We start from the raw sequence: 19,166 nt of genomic DNA, 5'->3' as shown, positions 1-19,166 counted from the left end.
TGTAAAACTTCATCGAACCGGGTATCACTTTCAGCCTCCTATGAACTAGATTAACGGTAATGTTTTTCTTTTATTTTTATTTTTTTGGAGGAGATGGAATTAAATTGTATATTTTAGGATAGTTAAAAATTAATTTTACCATTTTAATTATATTTTTATAAGGATTAAATAAAATTTTTATCATTTTTATGGGATTAACATGTAATTTTACCATTATTAATTTAAAAGTGTATAAGTTATAAAAACGCTTAGATGAAAATTGTTTTCATTTCAGGGCCTTTGGCTTCCATATTTAGTAAGTTAATAAAGAATAATTTTTCCCATCTATTTTGAGCTGATTTAATAAATAATATAAATTTAAGGGTTAAAAAGATAAAAATTAAATAAAGGATTGAAATAATTTTTTTGTAAAGTTAGAAAGATAAATAAATCATTATGTCTATTTTATTTATATAAATTTTTAAATAATAATTGAATTAGTTTAACACGTGATGCCGCCTTTTATTCCATATATAAGGTTATGCCATATATTTTGTTTAAAAGAACTTATAGTATTTTAATTTTTCCATTTTTAACAAATATTTTAGATTATATTAAATCCCTGAGCATTAGCGGCGCTTTTTAAAAAACGCCACTAAAAATAGAGAATTAACGACGCTTCTTTAAAAAAGTAGCTAAAGCACTAAGTATTAGCGGCGCTTCTTCAAAAACGCCGCTAAAGCCCTGAGTATTAGCGGCGCTTCTTCAAAAATGCCGCTAAAGCCCTAAGTATTAGCGGCGCTTCTTCAAAAACGACGCTAAAGCCCTCAGTATTAGTGTCGCTTTCCCAAAAACGCCTCTAAAGCCCTGATCATTAGCGGCGCTTTCCCAAAAATGCCGCTAAAGCCCTGATCATTAGCGGCGCTTTCCAAAAAATGCCGCTAAATCTCTGATCATTAGCGGCGCTTTCCCAAAAACGCTGCTAAAGCCTTGAACATTAGCGGCGCTTTCTCAAAAAACACCGCTAAAATCCCGAAAGCTCAGAAAACTGCGTCGTTGGGCATAGGTTTTTTGCGGCGCTTTCTGGAAAACGCCGCTAATGCTTATTTTTAGTGGTTTTTTCCGTAAAGCGCCTCTAATGCTCGATCTTTAGCGGCGTTTTTATCCAAACGCCGCTAAAAGCCTATTTTGGTGTAGTGTGGCAACCAATTATGAGCGGTGTGTTCGATTCAAGGACGACCTCAGGGATAGTCTGAGAGTTTTGATAGCTTCACAGAGGGAGCAAGACTTTGCCACACTAGTGGGCAAGGCGAAGATCGTTGAGGAGGTGAAGCGTATTAAGCGTCTGAATAGAGAAAATAGTAGGAATAAGAGAGATTCTGAGCCCTAGAGTTCCGCTCAGAGGCTGAACAAAAAAGCTAGAATGGATGGGTAGGTCAGAGTTGGGGCCCCTATTGCTGCTACTGGACAGCAGATATGTGTTGACTGTGGTAGATGCCATTATGGCGAGTGCTGGAAAAGGATTGGAGCATGTTTGAGGTACGGATCATTAGAGCACCATATCAGAGATTGTCTACGGAGACCTGAGCAGATACAAGCTTCAGGTCGGGGTATTATTCAACTGCCGAGAGGTGTTCAGCAGCCACCGAAAGGCCGTGGTCAGGCCAAAGATGGAAATGGTATTTGTCGTGGTCGTGGAGCACTGGGCAGAGGTGCTGGTCATACTGAGGCGAGGCAGCCAGCTCTGGTTTATGCTCAACGTCCCCGAAGGATGGAGACACCCCATATATTATTACTGGTACGTTCTTTATCTATAATGTACCTTATACTGCACTGATTGATGTTGGGTCTACACATTCATATATAGCATGCTCGGTGTCTGAGACTTTGGGTATAATGGTTGAAACCACTGCGAGTGAAATTATTGTGTTAAGTCCTTTAGCGCAGTCAGTTAGGGTGAACAGATTGTTCAGAGATGTACCGTTGGAGGTTCAAGGAACCATCTTTTTGGCGGACCTAATGGAACTTTCTTTTGGAGAATTCGATTTAATACTGGGTATGGATTGGCTGGTTAAGCATCAAGTGAATTTGGACTGTGCTACTAAATGGGTGGTACTAAAAACTGTGAAGGGGGATGAGGTGGTGCTAATAGGGGAGTGTCGAAATTATCTATCAAATGTGATTTCTGCTCTGAGGGTCGAGAAGTTGGTTCGTAAGGGTTGTGAGGCGTATGAGATGGGAGAGAATTGAAGAAAGAGCTGTAAATTTAACCCACATTTTGAGGTTGTATAATTTGAAGGAAAGGAAACCCAAAAGAAAGAAGTGGGAACTTATTATTCTAGATTTTTCATGGCGGCGAAGAGGTGGGGAATTGAGTTGGAGAAAGAGTCAAAGAGCGCCCATTAAAGTAAAAGGTCTTGAAGGTTTTAAAAGTCAGACGAAACTTGGTCTGTAATGCCTTAGTCTCTCACCTGCGTCTAGTTAATGGAAAATATTCTTTTAATTGAGAAATTAAACTATTTTATTTTATTTTAAGTTGATTTAAGTGTAATTACATATAAATTTTTATCTGATTCAATTCTTGTAAATTATTAACACAATTATTGATATAACATTATTTTATATTTATATACTGCATACATAAATAATTATATTTATCCAATATAAAAATAAATTGATGTATTTATTTCTTTAAATATGTATGATTAAATTTCTACTATACATTTGAACCATAATTTGAGTTTCACGTATATAATTGTACCAAGTTAAAATTCATGTATACAATTACACATTAAATCAAAGTTCATATATAATTTTAAGATTTATCCCTTTTAAGTTTGTATATTATTATTAATTTCAAATTATTTGTTGCATTATTACATATATTTTAAATAAGTAGTTTACAAAAGTATATGTGTAGTACAATTGGAATACATTTATCATTCTAAATAACAAGTATTTAACCATTTAATTTTTTTATTTATATTTAAACTTATTTATTTTAATTTCACACGTATTGCATATATGTTTAGTATTAATTTCAAACTAGACATTTCATTATTTAATAAATGTTATTTTCACTATACTTACTTTTGTTCTAAATACATTCTATGTGCATACATATGTGATAAAATTACTAATGAATATAATTATCCTATTAATATAATTTGTTTTTAGTAGACATTATCCCACTTCACAAGTTATCAAATAAAAAAATGTAGAATGCAGTGTAGAGCTGCTCATGGGCCGGGTGGCCTGGCCCGGCCCGACGGCCTGCCCGAAATATGGGAGGGTTTGGGTAAAAATATAGGCCCGAAATATGGGCTTGGGCAAAAAAATGAGGCCCGATTAAAAAACGGGACGGGCCTCGGGCACCACTTTTTTGGCCCGGGCCCGGCCCGGCCCGAATTTAATAATAAATATTTTATTTTTTATTTTTTTTAATTTTAAAATACTTTTAAAATACTTTTAAAATACTTTTTTAAATTTTTTTAATTTAAAAATATTTTTAAAATAATTTTTTTAATTTTTAAAATAATTTTTTGGTATTTATTTAAAAAAACGGGCCGGGCCGGGCTCGGGCTTATGAATTTTTTCCCGGGCCGGGCTTGGACAAAATTCTAGGCCCATATTTCGGGCCGGGCAGGGCCCGGGCCTAGGACCCGGGCCAAATTTTTTTTATGGGCCCGGCCCGAACCCGGCCCGGCCCATGAGCACCTCTAATGCAGTGTTATATAACATAAAATCTTAAATATTTTTATTAATAATGTTTAATATTTAGAGTTATTTAAATTATAAAAGTATTTACTTTTCTAAACTTTCTAGGTTTTCACATTTTAAATCTACATTTATTTTATTATTTAAGTATTTTTTTAATAACTTATTCAAAAAAAAAAACATTGATTAATTGAAAGTTAATATTTTCAAAATAGTTTAATCTTTTAGATGTCCTCGCTCGTTTTGGTGCTGAAAATGGTACTACTATTGGAGGTGGATGATAATGAAGCCCTAGGGGGTCTCCCACAAAATTTTGAAAATTCTTTTTAGACATTAAAAATATAATAAATTAGAGTTAGGCCCCTTCAAAAAATTTGAAAATTTTCATTAAGTCTTTCAAAAAATTTAAAATTTTTAATTAGATCCCTTAATTTTTTTTTGTTGGTTCTCATTAAGCCTTTAAAAGTTTTAATTTAACCTACCAAAATTTTTAAATATTCTCATTAAATCCTCCAATTTTTTTAAAAAAAATTTAATTAAACCCTAAACTTTTAATATAAAAATCCAACACTGACTATCAGCGGCAATGGAATGATTTTTCTACTGTTCTCACTATTTTTGAAGTTCCTTTGGTTTCATTGTTCATACTATAGGCCAGTTTTTCAGAATCATTGAGCTAGTTAATACTTAATACGGTAGATTGTGATGGGAATCCAGCCCCTACTTTGCATATGGAAGGCATTGATAATTTGATTTTATTTGAACCACATATAGGATGATGGTTTTCAGAATATTCAAACCTTATCGAGGAAGTACGCCCGAAATTGAAACCTCATTTTGGAGGTTGGGCTTTGGAATCACCAGAGCTACTAATTGTGTATTACCATTTTGTAATGAGATACTTCCATGTTTCTTCCTTTAGGAGGTTGAAGTTGAGAGATAATAAAGTCCAAGGAACTTGTCTTTCGGGTTTTCTTTTTTGACTTGGTCGAAATCAAAGTCTACCTTGAGCGTAGCAAAGTGGTGAAATTAATTGTATCCAAGAAAAATGAAACGAAACTTGTACCTTCTCATCCATACTCGTTGAAAAGTCAGTTTGGAACAAATAGACTCGTTTTTGCTGCTCTGTCTTCGGTAATGGAATGATTTTCCCACCGTTCCCACCTTGGATTTGAAAAGTCAGCTTCATACCAATTTTTCATACCCCTTTGTCATTTTTTTACATATATATCAAAGATCAATACAGAAAACTCGGACGAACATCTCCCTGTGTTTTGCTGGAATGTTGCAGAACATTTAGCTAAAAGAGCGGCTTAACAAAATTTTTAGAATCTATCATATCTTGTAATAGTGAAAAAATTGTAGATGGGAATGACTAATCAATCACCGAGGTGACATGTTTGAAATCGTAACTTCATTAACAGAACATATTTTATCACTTGAATTGGGTTGAACTGATTCTGCAATAAAACGTCCAACATAAAATGCAGGTTTCGCTGGTAGAGGAACTGTTATGGTGTCGCTTCCTAACATTGCAACCACTGTTGACATAGTTGGTCTGTCTGCCGGATCTGATTGCACGCACAATAACCCAATTTGGATGCATTTAAGGACCTCATTGGGCACACTCGACTCAACAAGATGCTTATCCAGTAACTCCATTCCTTCTCCTTTGGACCATAGTTTCCACGCCTACAATTCTTACTTAGAATTAGCGTAGTATACATAACATGGTATTAATCTATTATTTAAATTTTGATAGGATAAGAAAACATACAAAAGTCAGGAGGCTTTCACCGCATTCTGAAAGATGAAACCCATTATTCCTTTTTCCACTTATAATCTCCAGCAAAAGGACACCGAAACTGAAAACATCAGATTTGACAGAAAAAAGTCCTTCCATAGCATACTCAGGTGCCATGTATCCACTGTTGTAGTTTATTAGAAACAATGAAGAAAAACTAAATCAAAATTAGATAATCATAAGAAACTTTACAAACATGAACTGATTTTCAATGTATATCAATCACATATCAGATACTCTCAGTAACAAAACCAAGTTTTGTTTCTAATCACTAACCATGAAACATACTAAGATTCATTACTTGCATGGGGTCCTTCTAGTTTATATGATATTGATGTAGAGGACATATTTCTCAGAACTGGTCGATGAATATGGATAAGTTGAAGTTGGCAACAACTAATGGTGAAGAAAATAAGTAGATGTAACCCTGTAAGCTTATGAGTTAAATAAGTTGGGAAGAACCAATTAATAGACTTACTATGTTCCGACTACTCTATTTGTATTTGCTTCATTCTGATCTCGGCCAAAAATTTTTGCCATACCAAAGTCCGAAATTTTCGGATTCATCTCATGGTCAAGTAAAACATTACTTGCTTTAAGGTCTCTGTGGATAATTCTAAGACGAGAATCCTCATGCAGATACATGATACCTCGGGCAGTTCCTTTAATAATATTGAATCGTTTTTGCCAAACTAGTTGGGCAGGCAAACTCGAATCTGACAAATGCTCAAGAAGGAGAGAAAAAGAAATGACAAGTCAAATATTCAAATTTATTTTGTGTATGTATAAGATAATGTTGTTATTTCAAGGTTGAAGGATCAAACCGAATAGGAACATGTCAAGGCTTTTGTTGGGCATGAATTCATATACAAGCAACTTTTCGTTTTTCTCTAAGCAGCATCCTAACAGCCTCACAAGATTCCTATGCTGTAATTTGGCAATTAACATGACCTCATTCTTGAACTCAAGCAGCCCTTGACCAGAAGTTCTTGAGAGCCTTTTAACTGCAATTTCTTTTCCATCCGCTAGTGTGCCCTACAAATTAACATATGAACATGCATTTTTTCTTAACTACGTTATTTTAGTTCCTAACCATAGTTACCTTGTATACAGGGCCAAATCCACCTTGTCCTAGCTTATTTTCATCACAAAAATTATTGGTTGCTGCTTGTAAAATATTCAATTGAATTGAAGGAAACTCCTGCGACCTTCCTATATTTTGTAGATCAAAATTTTCGCTTGAGTTCCCACGAGGAACACTTCCCATTACCAAGTCAAGTAATCGAACTTCTTGGCCTTTATCCTCTGTAATAAAACAAAATGTGATTGGCTATAAGATTATAACATAAATTTGTAAATGCCAGCATGATCTAATAGTGCATACCTTGACCGTTTCTCCTTCTCCAGATAAAGAAACCACAAGCAGAAAACAGAGCTAGTCCTAGAGTAGCTGATAAGCTTCCCCCAAGTGGTATCCATATTGGTTTGTTTTGTTTCGTTTCATCTGATAATTTTTCCCCAGAAAAAAGAGATCTTATCATCAACTCGTGGAAGGACACGTAACAAGAAACACAAAAACTCAACTAGCCTTAAGAAGCAAGAGAGCAAAGCTTGCAACTCATATAGTGGAAGATTGTTTAGACTAGATACTAAGTGTGCTGGCAACCATATCTACTTAGGCTGAAATGAATACAAAAGAAGGTGGCTAACTTAATCCAATCAAAGGAGCAGATCCTTTTATTGATTGGCTAACCACTTACTCAACAGTCGAATTGACTATTCTTTTGTTACAACAAATGATCTTGCAATTTTTTTGTTTGAATCAAATATAATCAGAGATGAAGAAGATGAGAAGGATTGAGAAAAGGAGCTGTGGTTAAGTCGTTGGCTATGAGGAATGCTGGATTCAGAAAAGAAGGCTCTCAAACCATATTAGAGATTGAATGAATAGATGGTTTCCATGTTCCAATTTGGTAATTTTTATTACATCAATTTACTTACGAGTCATCTAGCCATACTTACCTTTTGTAAATGTATTGTCAGGTCCTAGTGCATAGAAGGGATGCAAATCCCAGAGGAAATAACAGTTTGGCTTCTGAACAAAACCACCTTGCTTCGCACGGCAACAATCATTATGGGTTTCTGTGGCTCGCTTTAGGCAGGTCCAACAATTTTCCTGTGATAAATCTGGGGTGCATTGCATTAGTGCATATATAGTTTGAGATTCTGTAAATTTTGCTTCCTCAGTTGCATACTTAAACTTAGAAGAGCCGTTGGAAGCATTTCTCCTCAAACTGACCACCAAACCATCCCAAGCCATTTCAAATTTTGTTAGTACGTCCGATTTGATGCTTTCATTGTTATGAGCTGCATCCGTGGGTTCTACCTCCAAGTTTCCAAAAAATGTGCGATTTGCATAGTGTACAATACAAGGTCGTAAAACTGCCAATGAAACGGCTTCTTTCCAGTGAAAACACTTAACTCTGAGATCATTAACCGAGGAACTGACACAACGATAACAGTCACCTTTACTTAAGTCTCCTCTGCACATCCCAAGAGCGTAAGCTTTGTTGGAGTCTTGGCCACCAATGGCTTCATAGAAACCACCATTTTCAGAGACGTTGTGTGGGAGAGAATCGAGAATATGGTCAAGGTTTTTTCCATATGTACTGCTGGTTGTGAAACTACCCGAGTCATTATAGCACCTAAAGCTTTGGTAGGTTAGATTGATGCCTGCAAAATTTTCCATATGAAAGCTTTCGTTAAGGGGTTTTTCTTTTATAAATTGGCTAACCACTTAGTCAGAAGTGGAACTGACTTTCTTTGTTCCAACAAATGAAAAACATAGGAAAGCCTCAAATTTTTTGTTTGAATCAAATGCAATCAGAGACGAAGAAGAGTGCTGGATTGAGAAAAGAAGGCTCTCAAATTGGATGAATATTTGGACAAATTTTGTAAATTTGCAAGTCTAGGATATCAGATAACTACGAGAAATAATTACAAATTAGATAACAATAACAGTAAGTTTTGGTTGCTTATAGACGTTAAGCTCTTTTCAAATTTTCAAAATTATGATAGTCTTGGTATACATTGTGTGAGATCGATGAACAAAAAGACTACTGTATGAGATATTAGAGCTTAAAAGTCCTATTCCAGGAAAATGGTGATGGCCAATTTTTACACTTTATGTGAAATTATGTGATGGGATATTAGAGACTTTAGAAAGCATGTAATTGAAGTTTTGCAATTGAGCCTAACTCAATGAATTTTTTATAAATGGGAGTTTGCGAATTTATTAATTAGAGGAAGATAGTTGTTTCTTGATGCACTATTCATTACATTTGACCATGGAAGTTGTGGGAAATAGTTAAAGGAACAAATTTATTATGGTATGGAGTTTGCTATATATGTTTATTGAGGTGAAGATTATGGCGGAGTTGATGTGGAAAAATCAAATTGTAATAGTTTAAACAAAGGGCAACCCTTTAAACATTCAAACAATACATAGCTAGCCAACAAAATTCAAACTTTAATTACCTACTATGAAAAGGCAGAAATAAAGGTTCAAAATCCTTTAGGCTATAACCTTATCCAACCTATGTGCGTTAGTGTTGATGACCTTTATAGCATTTTTACTGATATAATTATTTTATTTTAATATATAATATATTTGCTTATAGATGTCGAGCCCTTTTAGAATGATACCTACTAGAATTCCTTTTCTTTGAAAAGATGCTTATTTATTCTAATTTTAATTTAATTCAATTTACTCATGAGTCATGTAGAAGATGCCTACATACCTTTTATATCTGGGGAAGGAGATGGGGTTGTTATAGAATAGAAAGGATACAAATCCCAGCGGAAATAACAGCTAGGCCTCGTAACATAACCTCCTTGCTTCCCATGGCAACAGCTTTCATAGTTACTCACGGATTGCCTTAGGCAGGAATCACAATCCTCGTGTGATAAATCTGGAGTGCACTGCATTAGCGCATATATCTTTTGGAATACTGTAAAGTCTGCTTCCCCGGTTGCATACTTAAGAGTAGAAGAGCCGTTGGAAGCGTTTCTCACCACTGTGTCCATCAAACTCTCCCAAATCGTATCAAATTCTGTTAAGTTAGATTTGATGTCGCCCGTATTATAGCCTGCCTCAGGGTTTCCTAACTCCTCCAGGGTTCCATAAAACGAGCGATCTGCATAGTGTACATGACATGGTTGCCCTTCCCATGAAAGGGCTTCCTTCTGGTTGGGACAGTTAGCTTTGAGGTCGTGGATTGTAGAATTGACACATTTATAACAATCGTCACGACTAGAGTCTCCTCTGCACATACCAAGAGCATAAACTTTGTAGGCGTTTTGGCCAACATTGGCAGTGAAGAAACCACCTTTTGCAGAGACATTCGGTGGGAGAGAAGCAAGAATAAGGTCCCGATTTTTACCATAGGTACTATTTATGGTGAAATTACCAGTGTCGTAGCATCTTATGAATGCCTCAACAAGACTGATGCTGAGAAGCAGATGGGAGAGAATTGAAGAAAGAGCTGTAAATTTAACCCACATTTTGAGGTTGTATAATTTGAAGGAAACGAAACCCAAAAGAAAGAAGTGGGAACTTATTATTCCAGATTTTTCATGGCAAAGAAGAGATGGGGGATTGAGTTGGAGAAAGAGTCAAAGACCGCTCATTAAAGCAAAAGTCTTGAAGCTTTTAAAAGTCAAACGAAACTTGGTCTTTAATTCCTCAGTCATACCTAATATGAGAAGGAAAGGTTTGTTCAGTGGACAATCTTCTTTTGGATTCCTTACTGTTGGTGCTGGAACAGAAGCAGACAAGCTCAGCTTGTGTCTTGTGCAACAAGCCTTGATACTTGCTGAGCAAACAAACAAATTCGAGCAAAAGAAAGAAGAAAAGTTAAGGAAAAATGGAGAGTATTTGATGAACAAAATCTGATTCATTCATTGAATAAACAATGACATGATGCCAATACATAAATCAAGCACTAAGCTTGTCAAAAACGGCAAGTAATCACCTAAACATTACCTCCCTCTACTAATTACATGGAAACTTGAAATTTTAACTTGTAAACCTATACAAAGCTGCGTTTACAGCTCATACATTAGCCAATTACATCAATCAAATACTTAACTTAGTTAGAAATGAACTAAGACTCATTTCATGAACTAAAGTTTACAAAAGGAACAAAAAACAACTTGTTGCAGCAGCTCCTGCATAGCTTGGCTGCATGCTGACCAACTTCATCACTTACTAATTTAATGTAATGTTGCTGCAGTCAGGAAAATAGAGTGGTGTTTTTTTGGCCTATAGCGGGGCTTATAAGCGCCGCGAACTATATGTTGCATTTTTATAACCGCCACAAAAACGTCGCTAAATTTTACAGCGTCTATGTGAAAAAGTGACGCTATAGAATATGATCTTTAGCGGCGTTTCTCACAAAAACACCGCTATAGAACATGACCTTTAGCGGCGCTTTTCTCACGCCAACATAACCTTTAACAATGCTTTTTCTACAAACACCGCTAAGAACATAACCTTCGAGGGTTTTAAATGTTTTTTAGCGGCGCTCTTCTTAATAACGCTGCTAAAGGTCATGTTCTTTAATGGTGTTTTTAGTAAAAGCGCCGCTAAAAGTCATGTTCTTTAACGGCGTTTGTGGAAAAAGCACCACTAACTTTAGCATATTTTTAACATCCAATTTTCATTCATATAGAACCCGAATTGTCAACATAATTTCCTATAACATCAAATCCAACCAATAACTGCAAATCTAAATTATACTTCAAATCCAAGGAAGAAAATATGTATATGATCTAAATTAATAAATGAAATAATAAAATTTATTATTTTCAAAAGTTACAATGTTAAAATATTCTTAAAATATTTTTAAATATTCTCATTAAATCCTCCAAATTTTTTTAAAAATTTTAATTAAACCCTAAACTTTTAATAAAAAAATCCAACACTGACTATCAGCGGCAATGGAATGATTTTTCTACTGTTCTCACTATTTTTGAAGTTCCTTTGGTTTCATTGTTCATACAATACTACGTGCCTGTTATAGGCCAGTTTTTCAGAATCATTGAGCTAGTTAATACTTAATACGGTAGATTGTAATGGGACTTCAGCCCCTACTTTGCATATGGAAAGCATTGATAATTTGATTTTATTTGAACCACATATAGGATGATGGTTTTCAGAATATTCAAACCTTATCGAGGAAGTATGCCCGAAATTGAAACCTCATTTTGGAGGTTGTGCTCTGGAATCACCAGAGCTACTAATTGTGTATTACCATTTTGTAATGAGATAATTCCATGTTTCTTCCTTTAGGAGGTTGAAGTTGACAGATAATAAAGTCCAAGGACTTTTCTTTCGGGTTTTATTTTTTGACTTGGTCGAAATCAAAGTCTACCTTGAGCTTAGCAAAGTGGTGAAATTAATTGTATCCAAGAAAAATGAAACGAAAATTGTACCTTCTCATCCATACTCGTTGAAAAGTCAGTTTTGAACAAATAGACTCGTTTTTGCTGCTCTGTCTTCGGTAATGGAATGATTTTCCCACCGTTCCCACTTTGGATTTGAAAAGTCAGCTTCATACCAATTTTTCATACCCCTTTGTCATTTTTTACATATATATCAAAGATCAATACAGAAAACTCGGAAGAACATCTCCCTGTGTTTTGCTGGAATGTTGCAGAACATTTAGCTAAAAGAGCGGCTTAACAAAATTTTTAGAATCTATCATATCTTGTAATAGTGAAAAAATTGAAGATGGAATGACTAATCAATCACCGAGGTGACATGTTTGAAATCGTAACTTCATTAACAGAACATATTTTATCACTTGAATTGGGTTGAACTGATTCTGCAATAAAACGTCCAACATAAAATGCAGGTTTCGCTGGTAGAGGAACTGTTATGGTGTCGCTTCCTAACATTGCAACCACTGTTGACATAGTCGGTCTGTCTGCCGGATCTGATTGCACGCACAATAACCCAATTTGGATGCATTTAAGCACCTCTGTTGAGGTTAGTTCCCATGCCAGGTGCTGATCAACAAAGGTGGCCATGCAAGAGGAAAGTCAGCATGCAGTCGAGCCATGGTGTGCAGCAGCTGAAGCTCAAAGTTCTGATCTAGTTGCCACATTTAGTTGTTCCTTAATCCTTTTGTAATCTACTTCATTTTGAACTTAGTAGGTAGATGTTTTGATGTTGATTGACTAAAAATCAGTAAAGCTATTATGCAAGCTAATCTTGTAAGTTTCAATGCATATTAGTGGTGTTCGGTAGTTGATTAGGTGATAACTTGTTTGTTTTACAAGTTAGCTGGTATATGTAATGGCTTAAGGCCTTATTCTCAAGTTAATGAAAAATTTCAGGTTGTTTTTCATTCAAATTCTCTCTTTTCTTTTCTGCTTTCCACTCGCAAGCTTCTTTTCTGTTTTCTTTCTGCGTTTGTTTCTTCTGCAAGCCTTGAGGCTTGCTGTCCAAGCAAGATCAAAGCAGCTTGCTGCTGCCCTTAAACACCAACAACCTCATTGGGCACACTCGACTCAACAAGATGCTTATCCAGTAACTCCATTCCTTCTCCTTTGGACCATAGTTTCCACGCCTACGATTCTTACTTAGAATTAGCGTAGTATACATAACATGGTATTAATCTATTATTTAAATTTTGATAGGATAAGAAAACATACAAAAGTCAGGAGGCTTTCACCGTATTCTGAAAGATGAAACCCATTATTCCTTTTTCCACTTATAACCTCCACCAAAAGGACACCGAAACTGAAAACATCAGATTTGACAGAAAAAAGTCCTTCCATAGCATACTCGGGTGCCATGTATCCACTGTTGTAGTTTATAAGAAACAATGAAGAAAAACTAAATCAAAATTAGATAATCATAAGAAACTTTACAAACATGAACTGATTTTCAGTGTATATCAATCACATATCAGATAATCTCAGTAACAAAACCAAGTTCTGTTTCTAATCACTAACCATGAAACATACTAAGATTCATTGCTTGCATGGGGTCCTTCTAGTTTATATGATATTGATGTAGAGGACATATTTCTCAGAACTGGTCGATGAATATGGATAAGTTGAAGTTGGCAACAACTAATGGTGAAGAAAGTAAGTAGATGTAACCCTGTAAGCTTATGAGTTAATAAGTTGGGAAGAACCAATTAATAGACTTACTATGTTCCGACTACTCTATTTGTATTTGCTTCATTCTGATCTCGGCCAAAAATTTTTGCCATACCAAAGTCCGAAATTTTCGGATTCATCTCATGGTCAAGTAAAACATTACTTGCTTTAAGGTCTCTGTGGATAATTCTAAGACGAGAATCCTCATGCAGATACATGATACCTCGGGCAGTTCCTTTAATAATATTGAATCGTTTTTGCCAAACTAGTTGGGCAGGCAAACTCGAATCTGACAAATGCTCAAGAAGGAGAGAAAAAGAAATGACAAGTTAAATATTCAAATTTATTTTGTGTATGTATAAGATAATGTTGTTATTTCAAGGTTGAAGGATCAAACCGAATAGGAACACGTCAAGGCTTTTGTTGGGCATGAATTCATATACAAGCAACTTTTCGTTTTTCTCTAAGCAGCATCCTAACAGCCTCACAAGATTCCTATGCTGTAATTTGGCAATTAACATGACCTCATTCTTGAACTCAAGCAGCCCTTGACCAGAAGTTCTTGAGAGCCTTTTAACTGCAATTTCTTTTCCATCCGCTAGTGTGCCCTACAAATTAACATATGAACATGCATTTTTTCTTAACCACGTTATTTTAGTTCCTAACCATAATTACCTTGTATACAGGGCCAAACCCACCTTGTCCTAGCTTATTTTCATCACAAAAATTATTGGTTGCTGCTTGTAAAATATTCAATTGAATTGAAGGAAACTCCTGCGACCTTCCTACATTTTGTAGATCAAAATTTTCGCTTGAGTTCCCACGAGGAACACTTCCCATTACCAAGTCAAGTAATCGAACTTCTTGGCCTTTATCCTCTGTAATAAAACAAAATGTGATTGGCTATAAGATTATAACATAAATTTGTAAATGCCAGCATGATCTAATAGTGCATACCTTGAACGTTTCTCCTTCTCCAGATAAAGAAACCACAAGCAGAAAACAGAGCTAGTCCTAGAGTAGCTGATAAGCTTGCACCAAGTGGGATCCATATTGATTTGCTTTGTTTCGTTTCATCTGATAATTTTTTCCCAGAAAAAAGAGATCTTATCATCAACTCGTGGAAGGACACGTAACAAGAAACACAAAAACTCCACTAGCCTTAAGGAGCAAGAGAGCAAAGCTTGCAACTCATATAGTGGAAGATTGTTTAGACTAGATACTAAGTGTGCTGGCAACCATATCTACTTAGGCTGAAATGAATACAAAAGAAGATGGCTAACTAAATCCAATCAAAGGAGCAGATCCTTTTTTTGATTGGCTAACCACTTACTCAACAGTCGAATTGACTATTCTTTTGTTACAACAAATGATAAAGGGAGGAATGCAATGAGACTTTGTGTGGGAGAGAATGGAGAACATGGTCAAAGTTTTGGCATATGTACTGCTGGTTGTGAAACTACCCGAGTCTAGCACCTAAAGCTTTTGTTAAGAGTAGCAGAATGAATTGAAAACATTTTATATAATCTAATTGAATTATAATAGAAAGCCATATTGTATTGTCATTTATAAATAATTTGTCACTAAAGATCCAGCCAAGATGATTCAAGAATGTTTTCCAAAGATATGATCAAATAAATAAGTATTTCCATACAAAACAAATTAATTGCTAAAGAAGAAAGAAGAGAATAAACGGAAGAGGGGTGTATTCATTTTTTAACACAAGTTTGGAATACAAACATAGAGGAGGCATAGAAGATTAGTAAACTCATGGCTTTATTTGCAAAACATCTTATTCATCTTCAAACCTTTGCTTAGGATTTAAGGTTATTATAAAAAGCCTTAATGATAATTTCTCAAAATTTTAGGGTTGAAGGTCTCCTAGCTCCTATAAGATCCCCTTTGGATTTAATGTTGGATTGCAAAAACATAAGGTTCTATAAATAAATAATGAAGTTAAGTTGAATGTTTGATTATTTCCCTTTAGATCTTTGCTTCATAGGGATTAAAAAATACAAAATTTTGTATTTATAAAGATTTTGAGTTCAGCTTTTGTGATAGTTGGTGGAGTTAGGGTTAATCATTAATTAAGGTAAAAACATATTTATAATTATTTGAATATTATTAAGTGTTATTAAAATTATGATAATTTGTGTATACATTGTGTGAGATTAGTGAGCAGAATGATTTCGTATGAGATATTGAAATTTAAAAGACCTATTCAAGGGAATTGGTGATGACCAATTTATATATTTTATGTGAAATTAATGAATAAAAAACTATATGATTGTTGTTTAAACTAACGGATTGGAAAAAAAAACATGGGATGGACAGTTTCGCAATTGAGCCTAACTCGATACATTCGAACAATACATAGCTAGCCGAAATTCAGCCAGCAAAATTGAAACTTTAATAATCAAAGGCGATCCTCAACAAATTACCACTACACCAAAACAGGCTTTTAGCGGCGCTTTTTTAGGCCTTTAAGCGCCGCTAAAAACGCTGGTATTGAACGCGTCGCTAACTTTTGCGGTGCTTTTAGAAATAAACGCCGCTATAGACCACGACCTCACAAACACCGCTATAGAACAAACCTTTAGCGACGCTTCTCGCAAAAACGCCGCTAAAAACATATCATGCAAAAAAATTATTTTAATCAAATAATATTTATTTTTATGATAAATATTATATTTTAATTTATTTTTTAAATTTGAACTTTAAATATACTTTTAAGGATAAATAAAAAATATTATTTAAATTAAATTTTCTATGAAAATGATAAAAAAAGGCAAATAAAGGAAGCTTAAATAATAATAAAAATTAATAAACATGAGAAAATGTAAATAATTAATAAAAATTAAAAATTGTAAACCTCGAAATTTAGGTAAAATCAACACCAATGCAATGCAAGCCATTGTTGAGTCTAATACAACTGAAGAAACTAAGATCCTAAGAAGAGAATCCCATTTTACTAACAGCAGTAAAATATCCATACTTTGTCCAGTATTTATATCGAAAAATCAGATCAGAAGAAGCAATCTCTTTGCACACCATTTCAATTCCTAGTAAGGCCTTCGAAAGTAGTTGATGAAAGCCGGCATACACATCCGATCAATCACACAAAACTTCAACAAAATATCTCTGTGCAGCTGCATTTTGTTCCGCAAATCTACAAGCATCTTCTGTTTCCTTTTGATCTTGCTCAAATCACATTAAGATCTATGAAATATTTAACAAACATCATTATCATAAAGACATACATATGGATAGAAGAAAATAATCTTCAAACTGCTAAGAAAACTAGCAACTTCCAATTCATGATTCATGAAAACCAGAAACACGGGTTTTTTAGCAAGTTCTGGTAATGCAAATTTCATGAAGAAGCCTAAGGTGCCAGGTAAAAGCAAGCAAAATGATTTGCATGATAGGAATTACATAGTTTTATAATTATCTTTAAAAACAAGTCGGCAATTGACTGTAAATTTTGGCAAATTGAATAACATATTCCAGTTTACCCTAGCTTAACCATCTCCATCAATGCTGTCTCCAGTTCATCAAATCTAATACAAGTGAGGAATTCAATGTCACAATTCTAAAATAAATAACAGATAAGTTCCTCCTTAAAATGCAAAGATTAAATAGTCACTTATATCCAATTTATAAAACATTATGACATGTAACCAAGAAAATAAATTACATTTCCTCTACGGTCTATAGAGAACTGACAATCGAAGAACCAAAAGTAATAGACATAATATAAATTATTAACCTGAGAACAGCTGATCTTTTCTCTTTTGTACCATGATTTTATTTTAAAAATATTAGAATAATAACGATGGTGATTTTTATTTTCTTTAATGTTTTTTTTACATTCAAAATTATATTTATTTGATTAAAATAGTACAAATTAAAACTCAAAAAAAATATTAACATTTAAAATAAAAAAAGTTTAAAAGAAGAATAATGTAGACAAACCTAACAATTTTATGTGGATATAATGAATTCCTATTAATATATATAAAGAAATAAAGTTGTCCTAAACCACACAGTTTATCACCTGTCTTTCCAGGTTATTAATAACTTGTAAGAAACCATTCTTTAATACCTTGGTCAGGTGTTCGTTCTACCTATTTGACTGCAAATTCCCACTTGGAGAATTTATATTTCCAATATCAATTTCAACAATCTTTAATCCTTGCAAAGGTAATGAGGTGAATAATACATACATATACATATATCAGGTCTCAATGTATCATGCCTTAACACATAATCAAACATATATGCCTGAAGAATGGAATAAGAAATAAAAGAAGTAGCAAATCCAGAAAAGCAATCTAAGTTTCAAATTTAAACCCAGAAAAGAACGACAAAAGAAAAGAACCCCAAATAGAAATAAAAACCTAGAAAAGAAGCTAACTAACCTCCAAAAGAAAGAAGCTAGAAAACATCCATTGGGAAAAAGCAAAGAAAATGCAGTGAAGTTATCTTTGGAAACAAACAGACCCACCAACAATATAGAACAAGATATAGTCTTGGTTTAGCCAAAATAGAAAGCTCGGATCTGTTTAGGCTTAGGCTGGTGGTGTTGTTTCTTTTGTTCTGAAAGACAAGATAAACATGTTTGGTGGAATGGGTGGGGACTCGTATTTGTCAGTTAGCCATTGGAGAGCAGAAGGAGAAGGGGAAGTAGAGAAAACGATGAAGAAAGAGTTTAAAACATCGTCGTCTGGTAGCGAGATGGAAAGCTGGGTTCCTTTGATAGGGTCAGAGGGAGAGGGTAAAGGGTAATAGGAGAAAGGACTTCGTGAATGGAAAGGGAACGGGTATCAAAAGAAGTTCAAAACATTGTCAGCCCTGGGAAGATTAGGGATTTCATAGGGGAAGTTTTTTTTGTAAAATGACGCGATTTCTAAAAGTAAAATGTTTTTTTTATAAAATCGTCGCTATTGCTTATTTTTTCGGCATTTATCATAAAAATGCCATGAAAATTTATTTTATTTTGAACAAAACGATGTTGTTTTGCTCTACTAAAAATCTTTTATTTTGCTAACTAAAATATAGCTATTTTGCTGCATGTTCAATATGGAATGATTTTAGTTTTTGTATTTCATTTTTATTTGTTATAAATTGGTCCTATCCAAAATAGATACTTACTTATCCATATGATCAATCTGTTACATGAATTTATTTATTTATCAATTTTTTTAAATCTAATATTTAAATATATCAAATGGTTTAAACCATTTAATCTAAATTTAGATTAAATATTTTTAAATATAAAAACATTAATTAATTGTATAAAATTTCATCATTTAACAAATCTAAAGTAAACCTTAAATCCTAAACCATTTAATATATATATATATAATTGATCTATTATCTCTTAAATAATTTAAACTATAATCATAATTTTAATGTATTAAAATAAATATTATCTTTTTTACAATTATATAAGAAATTATTTAATATATAAATTAAAAAACACCGATTAATC

General features: G+C 34.0%; 2 protein-coding genes and 1 long non-coding RNA gene across 5 annotated transcripts; all 3 read right to left on the bottom strand.

Moving 5' to 3' along the window:
• Nucleotides 1-4,880: 4,880 nt before the first annotated feature.
• Nucleotides 4,881-10,148, bottom strand: LOC107916692 (cysteine-rich receptor-like protein kinase 10). 3 transcript variants are annotated; one of them, XM_016846045.2, is made up of 8 exons: nt 9,301-10,148; nt 7,523-8,233; nt 6,885-7,004; nt 6,603-6,805; nt 6,325-6,535; nt 5,979-6,216; nt 5,474-5,624; nt 4,881-5,396 (listed from the first exon to the last, which is right to left on the bottom strand). In XM_016846045.2, exons 1-8 carry the CDS (start codon nt 10,061-10,063, stop codon nt 5,223-5,225), a joined length of 2,571 nt encoding a protein of 856 aa, XP_016701534.2. In that variant the 5' UTR covers nt 10,064-10,148; the 3' UTR covers nt 4,881-5,222. The 3 variants fall into 3 exon arrangements, with proteins under 3 accessions (XP_016701534.2, XP_016701524.2, XP_040955509.1); XM_016846035.2 differs by having other exon boundaries at nt 5,010-5,388; XM_041099575.1 differs by lacking the exons at nt 6,885-7,004; nt 7,523-8,233; nt 9,301-10,148 and having other exon boundaries at nt 5,010-5,388; nt 6,325-6,525; nt 6,603-6,740.
• A 1,965-nt stretch (nt 10,149-12,113) lies between these two features.
• LOC107908557 (receptor-like serine/threonine-protein kinase SD1-7) lies at nt 12,114-15,012 on the bottom strand. The gene is made up of 7 exons (XM_016835757.2): nt 14,630-15,012; nt 14,348-14,550; nt 14,070-14,280; nt 13,724-13,961; nt 13,220-13,370; nt 13,057-13,134; nt 12,114-12,541 (listed from the first exon to the last, which is right to left on the bottom strand). The coding sequence occupies exons 1-7, from the start codon at nt 14,784-14,786 to the stop codon at nt 12,311-12,313; spliced, it is 1,269 nt and encodes a 422-aa protein (XP_016691246.2). The 5' UTR covers nt 14,787-15,012; the 3' UTR covers nt 12,114-12,310.
• A 1,517-nt stretch (nt 15,013-16,529) lies between these two features.
• Nucleotides 16,530-18,582, bottom strand: LOC107916678 (uncharacterized). The gene is made up of 2 exons (XR_001689560.2): nt 18,094-18,582; nt 16,530-16,891 (listed from the first exon to the last, which is right to left on the bottom strand). It is a non-coding gene; the product is annotated as an uncharacterized lncRNA (long non-coding RNA).
• Nucleotides 18,583-19,166: the final 584 nt, after the last annotated feature.

Source organism: Gossypium hirsutum, chromosome D08 (genome assembly GCF_007990345.1).
Source record: "Gossypium hirsutum isolate 1008001.06 chromosome D08, Gossypium_hirsutum_v2.1, whole genome shotgun sequence".
NCBI classification, from domain to species: Eukaryota; Viridiplantae; Streptophyta; class Magnoliopsida; order Malvales; family Malvaceae; genus Gossypium; species Gossypium hirsutum.
Note: the sequence above shows the minus strand (reverse complement) of the source record. Positions and strands in the feature narration are given on the sequence as shown.

Bases quoted from the DNA above. Each gene is read 5' to 3' on its own strand.
- LOC107916692 (XM_016846035.2), bottom strand. From the start codon at position 10,063: ATGTGGGTTAAATTTACAGCTCTTTCTTCAATTCTCTCCCATCTGCTT. The intron at 7,005-7,522 runs GTAAGTATGGCT...AAAAATTATCAG, and splicing joins TGACAATACATTTACAAAAG to ATGAAACGAAACAAAACAAA. The intron at 5,625-5,978 runs GTAAGTCTATTA...AAACTACAACAG, and splicing joins AATAGAGTAGTCGGAACATA to TGGATACATGGCACCTGAGT.
- LOC107908557 (XM_016835757.2), bottom strand. From the start codon at position 14,786: ATGATAAGATCTCTTTTTTCTGGGAAAAAATTATCAGATGAAACGAAA. The intron at 14,551-14,629 runs GTATGCACTATT...GTTTTATTACAG, and splicing joins GAGAAGGAGAAACGTTCAAG to AGGATAAAGGCCAAGAAGTT. The intron at 13,135-13,219 runs GTATGTTTTCTT...TAAGAATCGTAG, and splicing joins GTGAAAGCCTCCTGACTTTT to GCGTGGAAACTATGGTCCAA.